The following is a 21,280-nucleotide window of genomic DNA, read 5'->3' on the forward strand; positions in this document are numbered from 1 at the left end:
GAAGGGGTGGGCGCACGCGCCCGTGTCCCTCTCCCCCCCCCCCTCGCGAAACTCGTCAGAGCCGTTTGAAGCGACGCGAAAAAAAGCCCGCGTTTGCGCAGTAGTCGGTCCAGAAATTACAAATATCCGAAATTAATAACCGGAAAACGGTACACAGCGAGTAAAATAGTCGTACAGCTGTGTGCGGAAATGATTGCGTCGCGAAAGCTAAGCAGCTGCTCTCATTTCATAACTGAAATGCAAATTGTGGTGTGAGACACAAAGAGTATTCGGTTCGAAAAAAGAGTTTGAATATCTCAGTTGTTTCTAGTTGTAGCACGTGAAATTGTCACTGAGTTGACGGACCACGATGCAGTAATGTCAGAATACCACATTTACCTGTTTTCTTGACATGGCTGAACTGTACTTTGAAGTGGGTACCTGAAAGAAATGGCCTCAGTGAACAGTTGCACTATTTTAAAATGTCTTCATTACACTTTAGAATATATTGCAGCGTGCAAACTTGGAAATAGCTGCATTTTACTGGTACACAGGTAGGTGTGTGTCTCCGAGTAAATGACACTGACTCCAAGGCCTTAGTTAAAAACAAGAGAATGTATTGTTGTACAAAAACCAAGCCACGGGCACTTTTAGCACGCACCTGTGTACAAACCCTGTGCTCCACACACACTTATTCACCCCAAACCACTTTAAATACGATGTCAAAATCAATCAGAATGGAAAATAAGAACTGTTCAAAAATACATTCTGGTAGAAAACAAGCTACAGCACTCGCACTGTAACTTTTTTCTTTAAATCACTTTAATTGCTGTGCTATTAAATTCATTGCATTACTATCCCTGGTTATATGTGCATATTTGAAAAAGTTGAGACGTGCAGAGTCAGAAGAACGTTGTTACGGGAAGGAAGAAGGAAGGGTGTTTTTAAGGCTGTCCGGTCGGCGGAAAAGAGCAGGAACGCGAAGGCGACGAACTGAGAGGTCGGCAGCACGGCCCCAGCGGCAGGCCTCAGCCTTGTCCTTTGCTTGTCTTTGCTAGGTGGCGCTGCAGAGCAAAGCAGAGGGCACATCCTCCACAGGCCAGCCTCTGGTTTTGGCACCTATGAAATGCGCAAACATCCATAGGACACAGCAGGCTTCAGCCCCTAGTCTCGGGCGTGTGAGGAGAAGGCAAGTTAAAGGAGGAGGATTGGAACTCGAGAGGGCGACGGCACAGGAAGCAGGCCTGACCCTGGGACTGAGAGGAGATAAGAGAGTACGGGGGAGGTCAGCGCTGGTGCATGCGAGCTGACTGTGCTTCATCCACAAGAGGATGTGAAAGCCGTTAACTAGCCCGCATGTTTAGCGGCAGCTAGTTTCCGTGGTGGGGAAGTCAGTCCGTGTCCAGGCATGTTACTGCATGTTTTTGTGTGTGTGTGTGTGAGAGAGAGAGAGAGATGAAATGTTATTGTCTGTCTACATGGGAAGCAGACACTGAAGGGGGAATTGCATAAGAAACTGAAAAGGAAAGGGGAGTGGTAGTGTTTCCCTGTGTGTGGCAGAATGAAGAGGTAAGGAAGGACTACATAAGTGCCAACAGACAGGTTTTATCAGGGTGCCACTAGCATGGGAAAGGCATCCATGACTCCTGTGTCTTTCAGTCTCACTGTACCATTCCATATGTCACATGCATGTGCGCACACACACTTTGTCAGCATGGAAGAATAATCTCTCTCGTTGTGGTTCGCATTCCTTTACAACCCCCCCCCCCCCCGAAACAGCCACACAGAGAAACATTAGAGGAATGGCCAGCTGTGCAGGAATTTCATACTGAAGGCAACACAAATCTAATAGCAGTACCTAGTGTCATTCTCATGCCCCTCCCAGTTTAGAGAGCACCCTCTCTTCAGCACCACTTTAAATAAGGCAGGTGAAATCAACTGAGGTGAGGAAAGGGACATGTGCGACTACCCACACCCACACACACACGTAGGCAAGGTGAACAGAAAGGTGTGGAAAGAGAAAGGACTGGACTCGCACACACTACAGACTGCAGTAAAACAATACAGACAAAAGTATTAACATTGAGGAACAGCCTTCAATAAATTAAGCAACATTAGTTCTTGTCACTGGGACGTTGCACACGCCTCAATTCGACACAATGGGGAACAGTCTAGCCACAGAAGCGTGTTAGCTCAGGGACAGAGTACACACGTAGCGGTGTGTTTCTTGCGCTCGTCTGCCACGTGATGACAAAGGCTAGAGGTACGGCCCCATTCCTTTCAGTTGCCAACAGCAGTCGATTAAAAATACATTAACACAAACCAAGCATTTCAAAAGGAAACGGAAAGGATAAAACATCAGGATATTTCTGCCAGCCTTTGCAACAGCCCTGAGAAGCCAGCTGCATGCTGGGATAGCTCTGCTACCCGATCCACCATCTCTTGTGTGGCAGACACAGATGGGTAATTCTGAGCTGCCCCCTTGGTTGCTACGACAACGGCCTTCAAGGCCTGACAGAGTCGCCCTCCTGACGTAGTGACCTGCAGAGAAAGATTTACAAAATGTACATGTGGAATGTTCTCATAACTTTTTTGAAATGTATGTAGCTGATGTTTTTCTCCAAAGCAATAATTAACATTAATACAACTGAGTAAATTTCCCTGGAATAACTTAGTATGTTGCTCAAGGGTACTGCAGCACGAGGTGGGAATCTGCAATTTTTGGATGCAAAAGTAGTAGTTCTAACCACTAAACTACCAGCTGCACCTATTTATGATCCTAAATACTGGTAGCGTAGTGGTTAGAGCCACTGCCTTTGCACCTAAGGGCAACACACACACACACACACACACACACACACACACACCACCCCTTTTGTGTATATGCATATATAATACATATGTGTATACAGAATACCCTCACACATACTTGTCATTGTCAAATGTAATTTATAAACCCTCAATGTTCCTTATTCTAATCTACTTTAGCAGAAATGTATAAGTTTACCTTTGCCCTAAGGTCCGGAGAGGTAAGCAGGCGTGAAAGTGTGTCCCCGATAAAGACCAACTTATGGGCTGTCACAATCAAACTCTTCCCTCGGGACACAAATATGCGGGGCGGCTGGTTCCCCTGCACACTGGTGAAGAGGGCGTCTATGGAGTCAGCCAGGCAGGACAGGTGGGAGAGGCTTTGGGAAGAGTAGAAGGACAGCAACTCCGAATCTTCCAGAGAGAGTGAGACCGGGAGAGGGGGGGAGGGGCTTGACTGGAGGACAGAAAAAAAACAACATGTCTTTGACCGCTAAAGGTATGACTACACTGAATAAATATTAGTGGCTGGCTGCATGTGGAGCAGGGAGAAGGTGGTTCACACACTGCAGCCAGCTGAGGATGTGGGAGGGGGTCAGCTTACCCTCTGTTCTGCCACAGGGGGGTCAGGTGTGGCATGGCTGTTCTCTGTCTGTATGAACGCTGGAGGATCAGGCTTGCCCTGGTTGGTAACACCAGGAAATCAGAAATGGATTACCATCATGGACATGGCCAAAGGAGATGTTACACTGATTCACATCAGTCGTTTCGAGGAAAAGACACAGGGAAACAGACATGGAGACCAACAGAAACACGCATGACGCTGACCTGCAGTTTCACATATCCTCCACTGTCTCCCATGGGAATGGTTGGTGGGGCCACAGGTAGACCAATCCCTGCATACTCATTTCCCAGCTCCTCCCCTTCATCTTGTCCATCGTTGTTGGGTTGAGGGGGGGGCACAGGGGGCAAGGGAAAAGAGGGAGGGGGCGGAGGGGGCAAAGGTCTCTCTTGAATCCAGCTGCCTTTGCGGCTACCCATTCCCACGTTTAGGGGTTTTACTTCAGCCACTGGAAGTGCTGGCAATGGTCTCCGGGACAGGGATTCCTGGGAAAGTAGGCGGGGCCTGCCTGACGGAGGGAGACCGTGGCTTTGTAGGAGTGAGGCTGCATCCTCGAGTACCCGCTGGACCAGTGAGAGCAGCGACTCAGATGGAGGGGCTGAGCCGCAGGCAGAAAGTGCAGGAAGCAGGTCTGACATTCGGGACCATGCTTGCAAAATGGGCGGAGGTGCTTCTGTTGCTTGATAACCCTTCCAAACAGAGAGGATTTCTGTCAAGGAGGCAGCCAAATCCCGTGGGGATGAGGAAGCTGAAGCAGAAGCAGAATTCAGGGTCGCCTGGATGAGGTTGCTGAGCGAGGTTTTCCAATGAAGGTCTCCAGAACCAGTGCTGGACACAGAAGATCGACGGGTGGAGGACAGGGAAGCATCCACACTCAGTGCAGGCATGTCATAGATACCACATTCGCGGTCCGACCCCTCACCGCCATCCTCTGGACGCAGAGCGCCATCTGTTTGATCCGCCGGTCCTCGCTTTCCAGTCGCTGGCACACGGTAAACCTCACGCTGATTCGCTTCAAATCCAGCGCCGTCAGGGACATCATCTGGCACCGCTGACAGGCCCGGGAGGGTAGGGACACTGTAGACATCATCCTCGGCCTCTGCGGTCCTTGCAATGCCTGCTGGGACATTGTAAGTCTGCTGCTGGGCAACTGATGTCAAAGTGAGGGTGGGAACGTCGTATACCTGGAAGAAGATGGGAGGAAAGTGCAGATCATTTCAAGGTTTACATTTTGACTGGTGTGATGTACAGAAATCATTAGTTTTGATGACCTTTTAAAGTATTAGACTATTCTTCCACATTAAAGTGGGTTTTGCCATTTCAAGTGGGTCTCACAGTGGTTAGAGCTGCTGCCTTCAGACCTGAAGCACCCAGGCTCTTCTCCCACCTTCTGCTATTAGTACCCTTGAGCAAGGTACTTGCCCTAAACTGGTAGAGTAAAAATTTCCCAGCTGCACAAACGGGTAAATTGTTGTCAATAGCTTAACGTTATAAGTTGTTTCAGAGAAAAGCATCAGGTAAATGAGTAAATATGATGTGCTGGCATGGTGGCACAGCGAGTAGTGCTGCTGTCTCATGGTGCCTTGGTAGTGCGAGAGAACGTGGGTTTGATCCCTGCTCAGTCTGTGTGGAGTTTGCATGTTGTCTGCATGCATTTCCTCCCACAGTCTAAAGATATGCTGTTCCGGTTTCCCCATAGCGTGCAAGTGTCTCAGAGAGAGTGTGTTTCACTGATATATAGATGAGTGATCCATTGTAAGTAGTGTATCTAGCAGTGAGAGTCACCTTGGTGAATAAGGTGTATGGACTAGTATATACAATATAGTTTCCACTGCGAGTTGCTATGAAGCTAAGCGAAAAAATGTAATGATGCATTTTGCATTCCAGCGAATCGCAGCAGGACCGGAGTATGATGTTTTTACTGGAATGCATCAGTATTAATCAAGGCCAAATGCCGATGCCGGGAGTCTTTTTCAACACGACTGCAGACGGATGCCCAACAGCGCGGGTGGGGGGGAGTCAACGAGAGACAAGAGGAGGGACAGAAACAGATGAACATGCCATGCAGGCGACTTGGGAGCACAGAGCTATGGTAACGACAAATGGCATTTGGCTAGACTGACCTCTGACCCTTGGTCGTTGTGTGGGGGATGGGTGCGTGGGGTATTGTAGATACTGTCGTCGTTGTCGCGGAATAAGGGCTGAACTGTATGCTGCCACCTGTTGGTAGGCGGAGTGTCATACACCTGGCAAACAAAAAACATTGAGAATTGACAAATGCTGAAAAGCAAAGGGAACCAAAACCACTTTGCTGCTGTTGTTCTAATTCCATCTTCGACATTTGAAATGTTGCATTCGCCAGCGAATGAGACAGAGGTAAATACTAGAGCAGCATCCGTTTTCCAGACAAGAGCCACAGCCTGGTTACCAAAAAGCAGCGAAATGAATGCTTTTTGCTTTTTAGTTTTGCTGATGGATGTGAGGGACAGATGTAACAAATCTCCACTTGCATTACTCATAGTCATCATCAAATCTTGTAATTCCAGGCCCATTAAATCCAAGCAGAGAAAAAAAATGGTAGAAGAGACCAACTTGTGTAACGATGACACCTCGCTGGATCGCTGGCATTAGGGCCTTCTAAACTAATTCTCCCTTCTCATCTGACATTAAGCCTTTTCCGGATATAAATAAGTGCATTTTACCGTCTCCATCCGCCTGGCTCATATTTCTTTCTCCTCCTTACTGTATCTTACCTGGTTGCGGAGGTTCTCATCATCTGGTTCCTCATACTCCCCTTCCTCCTGATCCCTCTTAATTTTTACATCTCTCTTTTTCACATTCTCCTCGTCCTTTGCAGTTCCATCCTTGGGACCCTCTGCTTTGTTTGGGGATGACCCCTGCTGGCCATCCACCTGCGATCCCTGTTGTGCCGCAGGTTTCTCCTTTTTGGTAACGCCTCTCACTGGGGGAGCAGGAGGCGGTGGTTTCCGGGCGAAGCTGGGAGAGCCCTGGACTCTGGCACTGCCTGCCCTACCTAAGATGGGAGAATTCCTTGGATGGCCTTGGGGCAGCCTGCCCCGGGCACTGGGAGGGGTGGAGGGGATACCCTGACTACCAGCTATTTTGGCCAAGACCCTTGGGGACCCCTCAGTGGGACAAGATATGTGTTTATGAGATGCCGAACAGGACACGGGAACCATATTTTCCCCAGGCAGTTTGAGACCACTTTGTGGAGCCACAGGAAGCATCCCTGAAACGGTGGGGGTCTGATACAATGCAGCTATCTCCTGTGGTACTTTGGTCTGAGAGTTGAGATTGGTGCCATTGGAGAACGGGAGCTGGCCACTGTCCCCCCTGGCAAGGCCACCTTGGACAGGGTCTGCCGCTGTCCCACCCGTGGGGGTCTGATACACTTCTTCGCTGGGTTGCGCACCCGCTCGTGGAAGCAAGTAGCAGCCCTCAGAATTCCCCACTGCTACTGCCGCTTCGCGCGGGACAAGGTAGGCAGCCTCTGCCCCTCCTGACTCTGGGGGTCCAAGGCTGTCCGCAGCAACCCTGGGCACTCCGCAGGGGCTGAGATACACCGCCTCCGGTGCAGAACCCCCTTGCAGCCTGTGAGCCGTGGGGGTCTGGTAGAGGGTTTGATGTTTGGCACTTCCTGATTCTGAGCCCCGTCCCCGCAAGGAGGGGGAACGGGCTCTTCCCGTTGTGCACGCGTCCCAGTCGGGCCGGGGACGGGACCCGGAGCTGGAGCGTGACCGGGGACGCCCGTCACCGCGGCACAGAGCTGTCACCACCGTGGCTCCCCGCGGAGATGGTGACAGGTACACGCTTTCGTCGCCGCCCCCGGGCCCCCTGGCAGCTTTCGCCTGGGCAGGTCGAGGGTGCGGAGCAGGGGAAAGGTACACGGAGTCTTCGGTGCGGGGCTGGGTCGCCGCGGAGTCAGCCGTCATAGCGGGGGAGGGTTGAGTGGTATTGAGGAGGCGGAGCCTGTTGGCTGGGGCTATGCCCTGCCTGCCGTGCAGAGAACACAGCCACCAGCCGGGACCCCCTCCCTCTTGGTCCAGCACCATCAGGATGTCCCCCTTGCGAAACGCCAGCTCCTCCGGGCTCTCCGCCGCATTGTCAAAAAGCGCCTTTGCCAGGGCCGTCTGGGGGTGAGGGAGAGACACATGGGGAGGGGAGGGGGATGGTGATCGCCTTCTGCAGGACAGAAGCATCCTCTTTTTTCCCCCCTTGGGCTACATGGAGATTATTCACCATCTGCTGCAGGCTACAAACTACAAATTGTTTGACAAAAATTCACATTTTTAGCAATATCTCAATGAGGATCATTATGGATATTATCCTTATTACTATTCTTACTGATTTACTCTCACTTTCAAAATGTTAATGAAGAAGCTGCCAGTGCACGATTGTTTTGCCTAAGCAAAACAAAAAAAAAAAAAAAATAGTAAGAGTTGGAAAGAAGGACACCTGGTCTTAATTCTCTTTCTCTCTCTCTCTCTCACTCTCACTCACACACACACAGTGACACTGGCAGGAAAGAGTCTTCTTGTCCTCCCTGTTTGAGGCTCTTCAGTGTCAAAGAAAGAATGAGGCCAGAGGGTGAGAAGGAGGGGCAGTAGAATATGTACCAATGGAGTGTATTTAAACACTGCACTTAGAAGGGGGGCGGGGGGGGGGATCGGTGACGATAGCAGAGCAGCACAGTGTAGGAACACATGAACTGGGACACGAGTATCTTGGCTAGGCCACGATGGCGGATCTACGACGCACGGAGTTCGGGGGAACGGGGCAGAAGGAAGATGCGAAACAGAAACAGCGCAGACATCACACCAGTGCCGGAGTGTACGTGGTAAACATTATTAATTTACATGGACGTTAAAGGAGAGTGACACTGCGCTACAGGGAGAAAGGGGCTGAACTGGCAGATGAGATTAGGAGAGAGAGAGACAGAAACACAGACAGGGGCCACATCTGTCCCCCTTTGAAGGTCCTATTGTCAGTCCTCACCCATCCCTTTCTTTCTTTCTTTCTCTCCTAGACCCCCGAGGGAAGAGACTTGACTTGGACAAGCTGAGCCCTCTGGCCAATCCCCACCCCCAGGGCCAAAGACAGGAGATGGGGACAGTTGTTGGCTCGTGCGCCAGCGGCCCTCTCATTAACCACACGGCTTTGGATCGCGCTCATCGGCGACGTTATGACGATGGCAGAGCTGTTTTCAGGGAACCGAATGCTAATAAACCCCAAAGCAAGCGGCTAATGCTCACTGCGAGTGTTAGTTGCCAAGGGTGCAACCCAGATGGAGCTACCCACCGCAGCGCGTTCATGTTTATAGCCCCTTCGTTACACACATGTATCCAGGAGCATCAAAATGCATTTTGTGAGGGTTTAGGATTTGGCAAATCGACGTAGTGCCACATTACACAGTAAACATAATTCATACATTATGAAGGTGGCAGTGTAGTGGTTAGAGCTGCTGCCTTTGGACCCAAAGGTTGCAGGTTTGATTCCCACCTCCAGCTACAGTAGCCTTGAGTGAGGTACTTACTCTAAATTACTCCGGTAAAAATACCCATCTGTATAAGTGGTAAATAACTAAGTAGCTTAACAGTATAAGTCACTTTGGAGGAAAGTATCAGCTAAATGAATAAATATAATGTAAATGTGATCTGAGCTTCAAGTGTTAAATGCAGGCAAAATACTGCTTATAATAAAGCAGTACATCTCTGAGTGATCCTTTATTGTTCATAGTCTGATTGCGGGAGGAAATTAACCGTTTCTGTGCCTCGTGGGTTTCCGGACTCTATATCCAGTGGGAGCAAACAGTCCGTGGTGTGTGAGTGTTCTAGAATCTTCTGTGCCCTTCTTTTGCACTGTCTGGCACTAATAAAATGAAAAGGAAACCACTGATTCCATAGATGAGGAAAAGCAGGGAAGGGAGAACACATGACGCACTCACCGACAAGGCCATCGTTCGCCGTCCCCGCACCACGGTATGTCTGCCGTCGCTTGCGTTGCACTGGCTCTTATGTGTAGTTTATCCAAACACCATGGTGTCCTCCTGCTGTACGGGAAACATGTTTTACTCGCACTTCACACAGTCAAAGGGCTCGGTGCAGCTACAAAGTACACGTTCCAACTTCGACACACAGCTGACAGCCCTGTGTGTGTTTTATGGATTTATTTTGGCAGGACAGTCACAGTAATGAGGGACATGTGTTAAGTGAAAACAGTACCCAAAAAAAAAAAAAAAAAAAACAAAAAACTTAACTGTGAGCCGCTCATAGGCTCAGTTAAACGCAGACCAGCCATGAAAGATGACATTTCATGTGACAGTGAGGGACTTAAGAACAAGTACCAGTCCAAACTTGAGTCCAGAGCCTCAAACTTGTTTTACCTGTTAATCTGAGACGTGGGAATTTACTGAGACACACCTCGAGAAAAAGAGTAAAACTGCATCCAGGATATGCAGCAGTTTTAACACATGATATGACACATGAAATCATGATAATAAAACAAATTAATAAAAAGAGTAACAACGCAAACTCTTCCCCTTGAGCACCCAGAGCAGCAACAACAGTGATACATTTTGCCCCGGCCGATGAGCCCAGAAAGACACGAGTGGAAAGCCCACACGGTGTGGAGACTCTTCTTCTCGCGGTGCCGCTGATCGCTGAGGTTCTCGCTGCGAAACGGGCCGGTAAATCGAGGGAGCGCCGCGCGAGCCCGGTAAGCCCACAGGGGCGCGCGCGCGCTCGCTCGCGCTCATCTGTAAACAATTCGCGCTTTTCGGAATCACGCTTCAATTTAGCGCCGAGCTGGCAACGCCGCCGGTTTTCTCGCACGCTACAGCCCGCCAGCGACCGTGAAGGACAGTCGTCAGTGGTGGAAGGAAGGAGCCGGTTGTGCGCAGAATGATTCCAGAAACGCGTCGTTTTATTTCTATCATCTATGGCCCATGGAGCTGCTGGACCTCCTCGAGTCCCACCGAGCCAAGTCAAGTGTCCTTCTTCTGCGGTGCGTGCAGCGGCCGCGCGCGGAGTGACCATCATCATCGGCGGCACCGACCGAGGCTTCTCGGCGCCTGTTCGGTACGTGCAGCCGCGCGCCTTGCCGCTTGCGATCGGACCTCCTGGGCACCGAGCCGCGCACGAGCCACCCTAGCCACGTCCGCAGACTTGCGCCAGAGCGCGCGAGCGCAGCGCGCGGCACGCGAGAAGTTCGCTCGCGGTTTCCGCGGACCCGCCGCGCTCCGAACCGTCTCCATCCTCGTGGCACGAGATTCACAAACACGGTCGCGTTATTCGTCAATAAAATCGGACGACCTCCGAGGTCCAAGCACACAAAAGGAGGGGGGGGGGTCTCTAGAGCGATCCCGGTTTTTATGGACCTTTTCGCTGGGAAAAAAGTAAAATAAATATACTAAATTAATTATTATCTGCCTACCGTTGTGTAAAAAGAAGACGTGTCAGCAGCTGAGCCACGCGGGAAAGACACGACGCCAGTTTTCCCCGCGAGTCCCAAGGAAAGCAGCCATGGTTGCTGCTCTCGCTCTTTCTTTCTCGCCCGCTTTTTGTTGTCCGCCAGGCTTCGCCCTGCGCCTCTCTGCTGCCGGAGACTCGGTGTAGGGTTACAGTCGAGTGAACGCGCATATGGTACTCGAGAGATGGCGCTACCGTAAAACTCGGATCGCGGGAGCATCACTTTTATCCTGTCTCTTCTGGGCCCACGACTGCAAGTGATGCTCCGGGGATCTGAGCGCCTATCTGCAGACTAAGCGAGAGGGTTTGAGAGAGCGCCGTCAGAAAAAGATCCGAGTTATTGACAGCAACCTCTGTTAAATGAACATCGCCGTTTTTTGTCTTGAAAAATAAATAGACACTACATCGCGTAAGCATTTTCATATGGAAATATTTTCTTAATGGAAGAAAACCGTGTTCAGCTATAATCTATTGTTCGCAATTTACGACACATTACGGTAGCTGCTGTCCGCCATATTTCATCCCTAGAAAAACGGCTCGACATCCCAACTCAAACATCTCAGTGTTTGGCTACGTACCGATTTTTTCGGGTAGACAAGTATATTTAGTTAGTTAAATTTCGTTATATTTTGTAGCGCAGCATTTCGTAGTGCAGTATATGCACATGATAGATTTACGTTCAAATATATATATGTTTTGTCAATAAAACCAACCAACCACCACCAGATGTTGAATTGATTCAAAGCGTAGTTTCTTTTTATTTCACATGATGATCTGTTTTAATATTTTAAATGATATTTTGAAGGACCTTTAGTTGTTATAAAAGAAGTGTCAGACAAAAACCCTCGTTTGTTCTAGTTGTGTCAATCAATGATGTTGTGCAGGAGATTTCAGAGTCAATGATTTAAAATTATGAAAACATTAAGTTACATTAATTAATACATGATAACAAGAGCATTTATCTAAACCATTTATTTTATTTATTTACATATTATAATTTAAATCCTCGTCCTGCCGCTTAAGTCACCAGCATGTTGAATATTAATTAGAACTCTGAAACTTTCCCTCTAAATTCTGAGAAGAAACACTGTCATCCAGCTGTCAGCGTATAAATTTTATTGTCTTCTGGGAGCAGAGACAAATTTCCTAAAAACACTAAACATTGTGAAAGAGTCTTGAATATAAACAATGCAAACGGCGATCATGTTTAACATATCCACTAAATTGTTATCTTCCTTAAATAAATTTTCTATCTATAGTTGACATTACTGGTAGCATTTAACTGGTATGTACAACAACAACAACAACAACAATAATAATAATAATAATAATAATAATACTTTACATTTACATTACAGGATTATCGGCAGGATTTTTCTTGTTAGTTCATAGGTCCTTAAATACTACAGATTTTTCAGTTCTGACTTTAGAATTTCACATGAACCAAAGTTGGCAGCTTTAAAAATAATTTGTGTCCTTTCTGAGGTCTTACTCTTGTTGACGGATCACATTGAGTACCAGCTGGTGTTCAATTTTGTGTATGATCCTGGGTCAAAGTTCCTTGGGGAGGGGGTCTAACGTCGTAACCATGAGCTCCGGACCAAATAACTGATTTTTAGTGACCTGCTGAATAAAGGGGTTCAGCTCTGGTCCACGTAAGTGCTCTGACCTGCTGTGTGGACTTAATGAAGCCACGCAAAGATCCTCAGCACTTTTATGACTGTGACCTGACTATAATTATGAACAATAAAGCTCCATACCAACTCTATGTACAAACAGGGACACCTAGGAACATAGCGGTAAGAGCTACTACCGTTGAACCCAAAAGTCATTGGTTTGATTCTCAGCTCCCGTTGTAGTACCCTTGAGTGAGGTATTTACTCTAAAATTGCTCCACTAAAAGTACTCAGCTGTACAAATGGGTATATAATCATTAAGTACTTTAACATGGTAAGGTGCTTTGGAGAAAAGCATCAGCTAAATGAATAAATGGGTATCTATGAAGGTGTTCGATGATATGTGAAATGCTCTTTGAAATGGAACTGCTTTGTGGTCAGTCTGAGAGGGCAGTAATGGAGAATTATTCTTCTTTTTTTGTGGGTGAGCTGATGTATTTAGTGCGTGCAGATGTTCAGTGCTGCTCTTTCCTGCGTACACAAGTGCAGCCTGCGGTGAGAGTGATCATCACCAGTTCCATGCGATCCTGTCGGCGGAAGACAACGGGGAACTCGTAGTTTAAGGGGACGGAATTGTATTGGCTATTGCAATGTTTTGTCTTGCACTGGGCTTGCTCTATGAACCATCCATTGACCATGTCCTCATTGCTGTACCTCCTACAAAACATAAAAGGGACAGCTGCGTTTAGTTAGACATTTCGTGCGACTCTAAATTGCCCATAGTGTATGAGTTTGTGCGTTACAATGCTCTGTTGCGTGGAGGTGTAGATACTTGTAATATATAGCAATAATAAATGTAAATGTTGTAAGTAACAGTGTAGTGTTTCTATCATTTTAATCCAGCTTGGGCAAAAGTTTCAATCACACACACACACACACACACACACACACACACAAGTGCAATTTTGGCATCACCAATCCACCTGAACTGCATGTCTTTGGAGTGTGGGAAGAAACCCATGCAGACACAGAGAGAACATGCTAACTCCACCCGGACCGAACCGGATTCAAACCTACGCCTGAACGGCTCAAGTGCTGCACCTTCATGCTGCCCATTACAAAGCGATGTGAAACATAAATGGAAGAAGAACTTACGCATATTCCCATGGTGAAGAAGAACGATTCCCTATGTCTCTCAGCACACCGGTCACTCTGGGGAACTTGATACACTTAGTCAGGAGTAACAAGAAACTTTTGGAATTACAGTCACTCTCCTTGGTTGGGGAGGGAGACTCCATAGAGAAACTGGTGGAAGTGGAGTTGCTGTCCTTGGTTGGGGAGGGAGACTCCATAGAGAAACTAGTGGAAGTGGAGTTGCTGTCCTTGGTTGGGGAGGGAGACTCCATAGAGAAACTAGTGGAAGTGGAGTTGCTGTCCTTGGTTGGGGAGGGAGACTCCTCGGCATTCTGTTTCAGTGTCCTAGACAGGTAAACAGATACCACCTGGCTGGTGCACAGCAGGAAACTCTGCAAGACAAATATATGGACAAGTGTCCAATCATTGTGTTATAACCCTTTAGATCAAGGACAGGAGACTAGAGTGATATTACACAACACGCTTCTCACCGGCACTGTCAACTCCTAGCTATAAACATAACTATTCTTTAGGGTCAATGGAGCAGGAATGAATTTATGTATCATGGAATTCATATCCAAGTAGGTAATAATAGGGACAGCTGGTAATGTAATGGTTAGCGCTGTTGCCTTTGGCCCCTAAGGTTGCAGGTCTGATCACCACCTCTGGATATAGTACCATTGAACAAGGTATCTACCCCAAATTGCCCCAGTAAAATTACCCAGCTGTATAAATAGGTAAATAATTGTAACCTTAACATTGTAAGTCAGTTTGGAGAAAAGTGTCTGCTAAATGAATGGATGTAATAAATATGATGAAAGCTAGCTGGGCAAACTCTCAACTGGTACATTTCTCGTAAGTGACTTACAGTGTTTACCTACTAACAATTATTTACCAATTTATACAGCTAGGTAACTTTACCAGAGCAATTTAGGCTAAGTACCTTACTCAAGGGTACTATAGCTGTTGGTGAGATTAGAACCACCAACCTCTCAATCCAAAGGCAGCACCTCAAAGCACTGCACTACCAGCTACCGCTTAAACACTGCAGAATGATGAAAGAATTGATGATAAAATGAGGTGAGATAAGATGAGATACTTTAATGTCGTTGTATGCATTACTATATAATGAAATGTTGTGTGGCAGCCCTCAAGAAATAACACTTAAAGAAACAGATAGATAGATAGACGAGTGAAAGTCAGACTGAAACTTCACAATGGTAATGAAATTGTTAGAAATAAGCACCAAAACTTACCAAAAGAGTCAACGTTTGCATCCTTATGAAGATCATGAAGAACCAAGTCAGGAGAACGGGTCCAAGGCTCGCTTGACCAATCTGGCTGACACTGCCTGCTCTCACCAGATTTATATCTTTGGTTTGCCACACGACATCGAAAACATAACATGACTGCAGGGCCTTTGTTATTTTCTACAAGCTGTCAATGTGACATATGTTGATATTGTGTTTGCAGATCTGAAGCCCAGGGCCATGCAGGTATCCATAAGATGAACAGAAAAGTCAACAGAGGTGTGAGAGACAATGGGAGACTTTTACATTTAAAACACATGGTGGTGAAGACTGGGTAGCTGTTATGGAAAAACATGAATGGCATCATGGAGTCTTTGTACAACAGGGGTGGACAGAGTCAGCACACCCACACCATGGGAATTACCTTGCTCATGGAGAAGTGCAAACAAAGCAGAGTTACAGAAAGGCTGTGGTAATGGAGAATGGCAGGTCTGAATAGATGCCGCATTCTGACGGATGGAACAAAAATGGAACCATTGACATAGTCAGGAGTGGAAGGTCATGTAAACACTGGGTAGCATTATAGGGGCCTGGACCGAGATGCAAGATATGGAATTACATTCGTGAGTCATGTTGCCCATGTATCATAACATTTGTGTAACCCCCTACAGCCATAGAGGTTACCAAGATACCGGTGTAACCAAACTATATTGGCTCGAAAGGTGTCCTGAGGCAAAGGGACTGTTGCTGGAGTTTGTGCCTATGATACATGTGACATGTTACATAGTCATGAAAAAATTGCAAAAGATAGAGTTTCACTTGAAGATGCAGATCAGAACCAGCATGACAATCTTGTTGTTGTTGTTAGGTGCCGTCGAATCGGTGTCGACTCACGGCGACTCTACGGATAGCTGTCCCGAAAAGCGTCCGGTCTTCTGCCAGCTGGCGAAGACTTGAAAGTGGGGAATCCATGGCTGTGGTGATTGTGTCGATCATGACAATCTTAGGAGAACATAAAATTCCCAAAGGATCTTATAATTCAGGGCTACATCCAGAAATTTCTTTATAGCTCACAGATACCTTACAAACTTGACGTGGCCAACTTGATTGGGGGAGAGGGGTGCGAATACCACTATGTAACAAGAATTTTAAAGTGTTGACTTTTTTTATTTTCCATTTAGTTTTGTTAGATTAAACATACTTTGCTGGGGGGTGCAGTGGTGCGGTGGTGCAGTGGGTTGGACCGGGTCCTGCTTTCCGGTGGGTCTGGGGTTTGAGTCCCCCTTGGGGTGCCTTGTGACGGACTAGTGTCCTGTCCTGGGTGCGTCCCCTCCAGCCCTATGCCCTGAGTTGCTGGGTTAGGCTCTGGTTCCCTGCAACCCTGTATGGGACAAGCAGTTCAGGTGTCTGTGTGTGTGAGTGAACATACTTCTGACATTAGTTCATACTATATGTCAGTTTTTAGAAAAATATTACACATTCTTGAAATTAACAAATTTTGACACATTTTGGCAATGGGTTCCAAGCACCAGATATTCCAGTACCTTTCAGGATCTGATGCTTTCTAAAATGTTTTGTTACTTTATAGTGTTCTGGTGATTTCTAGAATTTTCCAATGGATGTAAAGTATCAAACTAAAACTGACACTGGAAGAATTAGTGGTATTTTTGTAATCAATAAATTTTAACTCATTATAATCAATGCAAAAATGTACATAATTAAGCTTTAAAAAATTTTGTTGCATGGTGTAATCTGAAAACATCCTTGGATATTTCCTACATATTTATTTTTAGAACAGGAGATCCATGAGGAAATTCTACAGGCATCTCAAGTCTCCCAAAAGTTCTGAGAGTCTCCCAGAATTCTGCCTCTGCCCAGAAATTTTTCTTGTCGTTGAAAAGAAAATTCACGTCAATCATCTAAAACTGTTTATAGATTGGCTAACAGTTGCTTTGTAGGGTATATAAAAGTGGATAATTTTAAAAGGAAAGCTTATGTAAAGGGTGGGTGGGTATCCCCATCCTTGTTTCAGTATGTATGATTACATTTATTTATTTAGCAGACACCTTTTGCCAAAGTGACTTCCAATGAACTCCATGTAGTGTTATCAGCCATTACACCTTCTTCACCACGGTGACTTACACTGCTAGATACACTACTTACAATGGGTCACTCATCCATGCATCAGTGGATCACAAACACACTCTGTCACTCACACACTATGGGTACACCTGAACAGCATCTCTTTGGACTGTGGGAGGAAACCAGAGCACCCAGAAGAGGCCCACACAGACATTTGACCAATATGCAAACTTCACACAGACTGAGCAGGGTTCGAACTCACGTTCTCTTACACCACCCAGGTGCTGTGAGTCAGCAGTGCTACTTGCTGTGTCACCATTCATTTAGTTGTTTAATAGTCATATTAAATACCTTTGTGAATTACACCACAGAATGGTATTTTCCTTACATAATAACCTGAAGAGGGCACAGAAATGTGAAAATTGTTCCATGGTACATGATAGATTTTTTTATGTATTACCTGCACTTCCTAATATAAGGTGGGAGAGACCTTTTTTATGGCATCCAGGACAATACCCAACTCTTTGACTGTGACAGGGATCCAATACTTATGATGGATTTGAGAGTAATCAAAAAATTGGTTATTGAATGACTGTCTTACAAATTCAGGGGGTGCGGTGGCGCAGTGGGTTGAACCACGGTCCTGCTCTCTGGTGGGTCTGGGGGTCGAGTCCAGCTTGGGGTGTCTTGCGACGGACTGGTGTCCCGTCCTGGGTGTGTCCCCTCCCCCTCCGGCCTTACGCCCTGTGTTACCGGGTAGGCTCCGGTTCCCCGTGACCCCGTATGGGACAAGCAGTTCTGAAAGTGTGTGTGTGTGTGTGTGTGTGTGTGTGTGTGTGTGTGTGTGTGTCTTACAAATACAGTATGGTCACGTACCATCTTTTAAAACGAATGTTTTGTTTTTATAAGTAATATCTTGTTTGTTTCCAGATTGTATGTGTGGCTGGCAGATGATGTGCTTTATATAAAAGTTTACAAGATATTTTTATGAAAATCTAAAAATTTACTTGGGACACACATTGAAATTGAATTTTAAGGGAAACCTGATGCAACCCATTTGTTCAAGTATAAGACTGGACAAAATATTTCAAAATTACTTTTATAATCAATTAACATTTTAAGGCTATTTTTAAAATGTAACATTTGAGGTATAGAAGTACATTTAGACCTCCTTTATCTACAGAGCTGCACGTATTTTTGAGATAACACGGTCTGTTTCTCCATTTGAAATTGAAAATCTTAATAAGAAAGGGAAATTCTAAAGAATACGCTCCTTCTGGACTTCACTTTTCTTAATTCCCATATATGTTCTTCTTTTTTTAACAAGATACTCCGCCTGTATTGTCCATATTATGTATTTTTAAAGGGAATAATTTACTTTTTTCAATATCCACCCACAACCAGACTGGAGCCCAAGAAGAAACAATTAAGGCACTGAGCTGCTCTCTGTACTCCCTTTTTTTTAAAAAAAACAGTTGTACTGTGAGGGTATGGACGACGGATGGAAGCAGCAGTGGAGAATTGAAATAGTGGACCAAAAGGTTTATTTCCCTTTACTAAAAAGTATTCTTCAAAACACATAAACCCTCAACCAAGTACAAAACAAACATAAAGTTATAAAGAACATGAGGCCTATGAGCCATGGGCTTAGCCCTTATATCAACATTAATGCATCACTCTCCTATTCACTGCATGAGAGTAACTACATAAGTTTGTATCAATCCCCTCACTAGTGCCCTAATACAAACGTATATAGCAATAGCTCCGCCCTCTGATTATACCATAACAGCCTCAATTTATTTCAAAATACATTTCCCCCAAAAATTACATCTAAAATAAATACTAAAACATACAGACAATACTAAACATTTTTTACTATAAAAATCCCTACATACATCTTATAAAAACATTTCACACTACACAGTAAAACACCCCTGCCTAGTTGGTTGTGCCCAAGGACTCCCCCCTAGATATACCCCAAATAGTTGACTCCATCGGGTTTACAACACAAGGCACCAAACACAAACAGAACACCAGACAGCTACATGGTAGGGAAAAGTCTACAGAAATGTTCTTCTAAAAACAATAAATACATTCACTCTCCACACAGTTACATATACCTGCCATATCTTTATGAAAGAAATATTAGTTAATGACAACCAGACAGATACCGGTAGGCCTTTCCCGGCACCCAATCTAGTTCAACAAACAGTGTTAAATGGAATACGAAACCAGAACAAACAATTTAACAATACAAGATAAAATGCATGTGACAGGCAACAGCAACAAGGTTCAGCGTTACATTGATGGTACTTCGCCGGCATCTTGCTGATTCCTTGGAACCAACTTGCCTGTCACAGCTCAGTCTGTGACATGTACTATAATCAGTGGGTTGACATCTTTTTTTACCTTGTATCTCAGTACCTGTAAACGTGTCTGTCTCCAAGTGAATAGGCATTGCTTGAGTAACTAATAAAAACAAAAGGAAGAAACTCAACTCCCTTGTTGAATGCCACTGCTAGTTGGAAACTCAGGTGTTGTTCCACTGAATCAATATCACAGTTATTGTATAGGATCTGGAGAGCAATTCTGAAAGATCTACCAAAACCAAAGAAACATAATTCTTCAGACATAAAAGTATGTTTTAGAATGACAAATGTCTTATAAAAATTGTTCAACAGATCAATTCTGCCATCATTAATACAATCATAATAATCTATTAAATCCAACACAAGTCCAGGATTTTCAGAGATATGACAATCCTTCAAAAACCCAGACTGATGATCTTGTGGAGCTTGATGTATATCGTGCTGTGCAGTTTCTTGTTGTTCTCCATAGATTTTCTCCTAAATATGTCATTTTCATGGCGATGTCTCTTTGTTGTTGAGAAGAATCGAAGAGCGTATATCCACTACTTTTTGTTTGATGTTCTTGTTCTCTTGTGCTGCAAACCCACAGAGCCCGAAGTTCCATTTTCTTTTATATTGTTCCAGTTCTTTCCAGTTGAGTTATTTTTCTTATGCGTAGCATTTGCATGTTTGACAATGTACAAATCTTTTCTGAACCATTTAAAAAGGAATTCAAAGGATTCTTTCTGGGCTTCAGTTACAGATGTGTTTACATTAATCATGTCCTATAGTATATCTGCCTTCCCTTTCATTATTTTGGATGATGGCCTTCTCATGATGCCCCTCTTGAAGTTCATGAAGTGATGGCTCACAGCAGCTTACTTGGATCAGGAGTTCTTGGTGTCAGAGTCCACAACCATCTCAGAAGGAAGACAGCGTGAAAGAATGATCTGCAGTGTCATTGCTGGAGTTCATCATTCCCAGGTTATTTGATTGTTCCTCTGGATCAGTGGAGATTTTATTTTTGCATTTTTTTTCTGCCATACTAATAGTTATTGCTATGTTCAATATACCCAGCTAAGGGTTGGGAACCTTGGCTTTTTATGGCCTATTTTTAAGCAATGTTCACTCCACTTTCTGCTGTTGCTGCCTGTTACTGCTAGAGGACACCAAAGACCACCATTCAAGAAATAACTGACTCAGGGCTTTGGCACAATTGGAGTTCAGCTGTATCCCAAGTCTTGACCTAGAAAAACTAAAGTGACCAATTCCATTTCTTACCAGGATTATGAGGGAATAAACTGCTGCAGTTTGGCATTTAAATAGAATATTATTTAAATAAATCATAAGAATTTTTTAAACTTTTCACAGACAATGCTAAAAAAAGACCAAGAGTAACCTGACCACAGATTTTTAGCCACAATGGATAAGTGAGCTGAAGTGAATTTGTTTAATTGTCTCTCTACTGCATATCAGGAGGATCAATTTTGTCTTCAATAGAACATAAATGGTCTAAAGCACCATTCTTTTTTCATGCAAAATGTATACTGTTAAAAAATCTAGAAACTGACATTTCTAGATTCCGGTTTTTTACAGACAAAGAAAAAATGGAAAAACAAAAACAGAAATGTACAACTTCTTGAGTCCTTTAGATGAGTATCTAACAAAATAGAATAAGTAAGCCCAACAGCATATTGATATTTATTGGATGCTTTTCTCCAAAATGACAAAGTGTTACTCTACTTACAATTATTTATTACATGTATTTATTTAGCAGGCGCTTTTCTCCAAAGTGACTTCCAACAAACTCTATGTAGTGTCATCAGCCCTCACACCTTATTCACCGCGGTGACTTACACTGCTAGATACACTACTTACACTGGGTCACTCTTCCCTACATCAGTGGAACACTCTGTCAGTCATACACTACAGGTTAACCTGAACAGCATGTCTT

The 21,280-nt window shown here is 45.2% G+C and overlaps 1 protein-coding gene across 2 annotated transcripts; it reads right to left on the reverse strand.

Moving 5' to 3' along the window:
- Positions 1–575: 575 nt before the first annotated feature.
- On the reverse strand, positions 576–11,102 carry LOC108930937 (embryonal Fyn-associated substrate-like). Of its 2 annotated transcripts, none has more exons than XM_018746433.2 (8): positions 10,862–11,102; positions 9,375–9,476; positions 6,163–7,560; positions 5,533–5,655; positions 3,616–4,593; positions 3,392–3,469; positions 2,987–3,244; positions 576–2,520 (listed from the first exon to the last, which is right to left on the reverse strand). In XM_018746433.2, the coding sequence occupies exons 2-8, from the start codon at positions 9,384–9,386 to the stop codon at positions 2,338–2,340; spliced, it is 3,030 nt and encodes a 1,009-aa protein (XP_018601949.1). In that variant the 5' UTR covers positions 9,387–9,476; positions 10,862–11,102; the 3' UTR covers positions 576–2,337. The 2 variants fall into 2 exon arrangements, with proteins under 2 accessions (XP_018601949.1, XP_018601948.1); XM_018746432.2 differs by having other exon boundaries at positions 9,375–9,479.
- Between the last annotated feature and the right edge of the window lie 10,178 nt (positions 11,103–21,280).

This window comes from Scleropages formosus, chromosome 11 (genome assembly GCF_900964775.1).
Source record: "Scleropages formosus chromosome 11, fSclFor1.1, whole genome shotgun sequence".
Taxonomy (NCBI): Eukaryota; Metazoa; Chordata; class Actinopteri; order Osteoglossiformes; family Osteoglossidae; genus Scleropages; species Scleropages formosus.

What these genes read in the sequence shown, in the direction of transcription:
- LOC108930937 (XM_018746433.2), bottom strand. An exon ending in CCCCTGTGGCAGAACAGAGG is followed by an intron (nt 3,245 to 3,391) that starts GTAAGCTGACCC and finishes TCTGTCCTCCAG; the next exon opens with TCAAGCCCCTCCCCCCCTCT. An exon ending in CTCCGGACCTTAGGGCAAAG is followed by an intron (nt 2,521 to 2,986) that starts GTAAACTTATAC and finishes CTTTCTCTGCAG; the next exon opens with GTCACTACGTCAGGAGGGCG.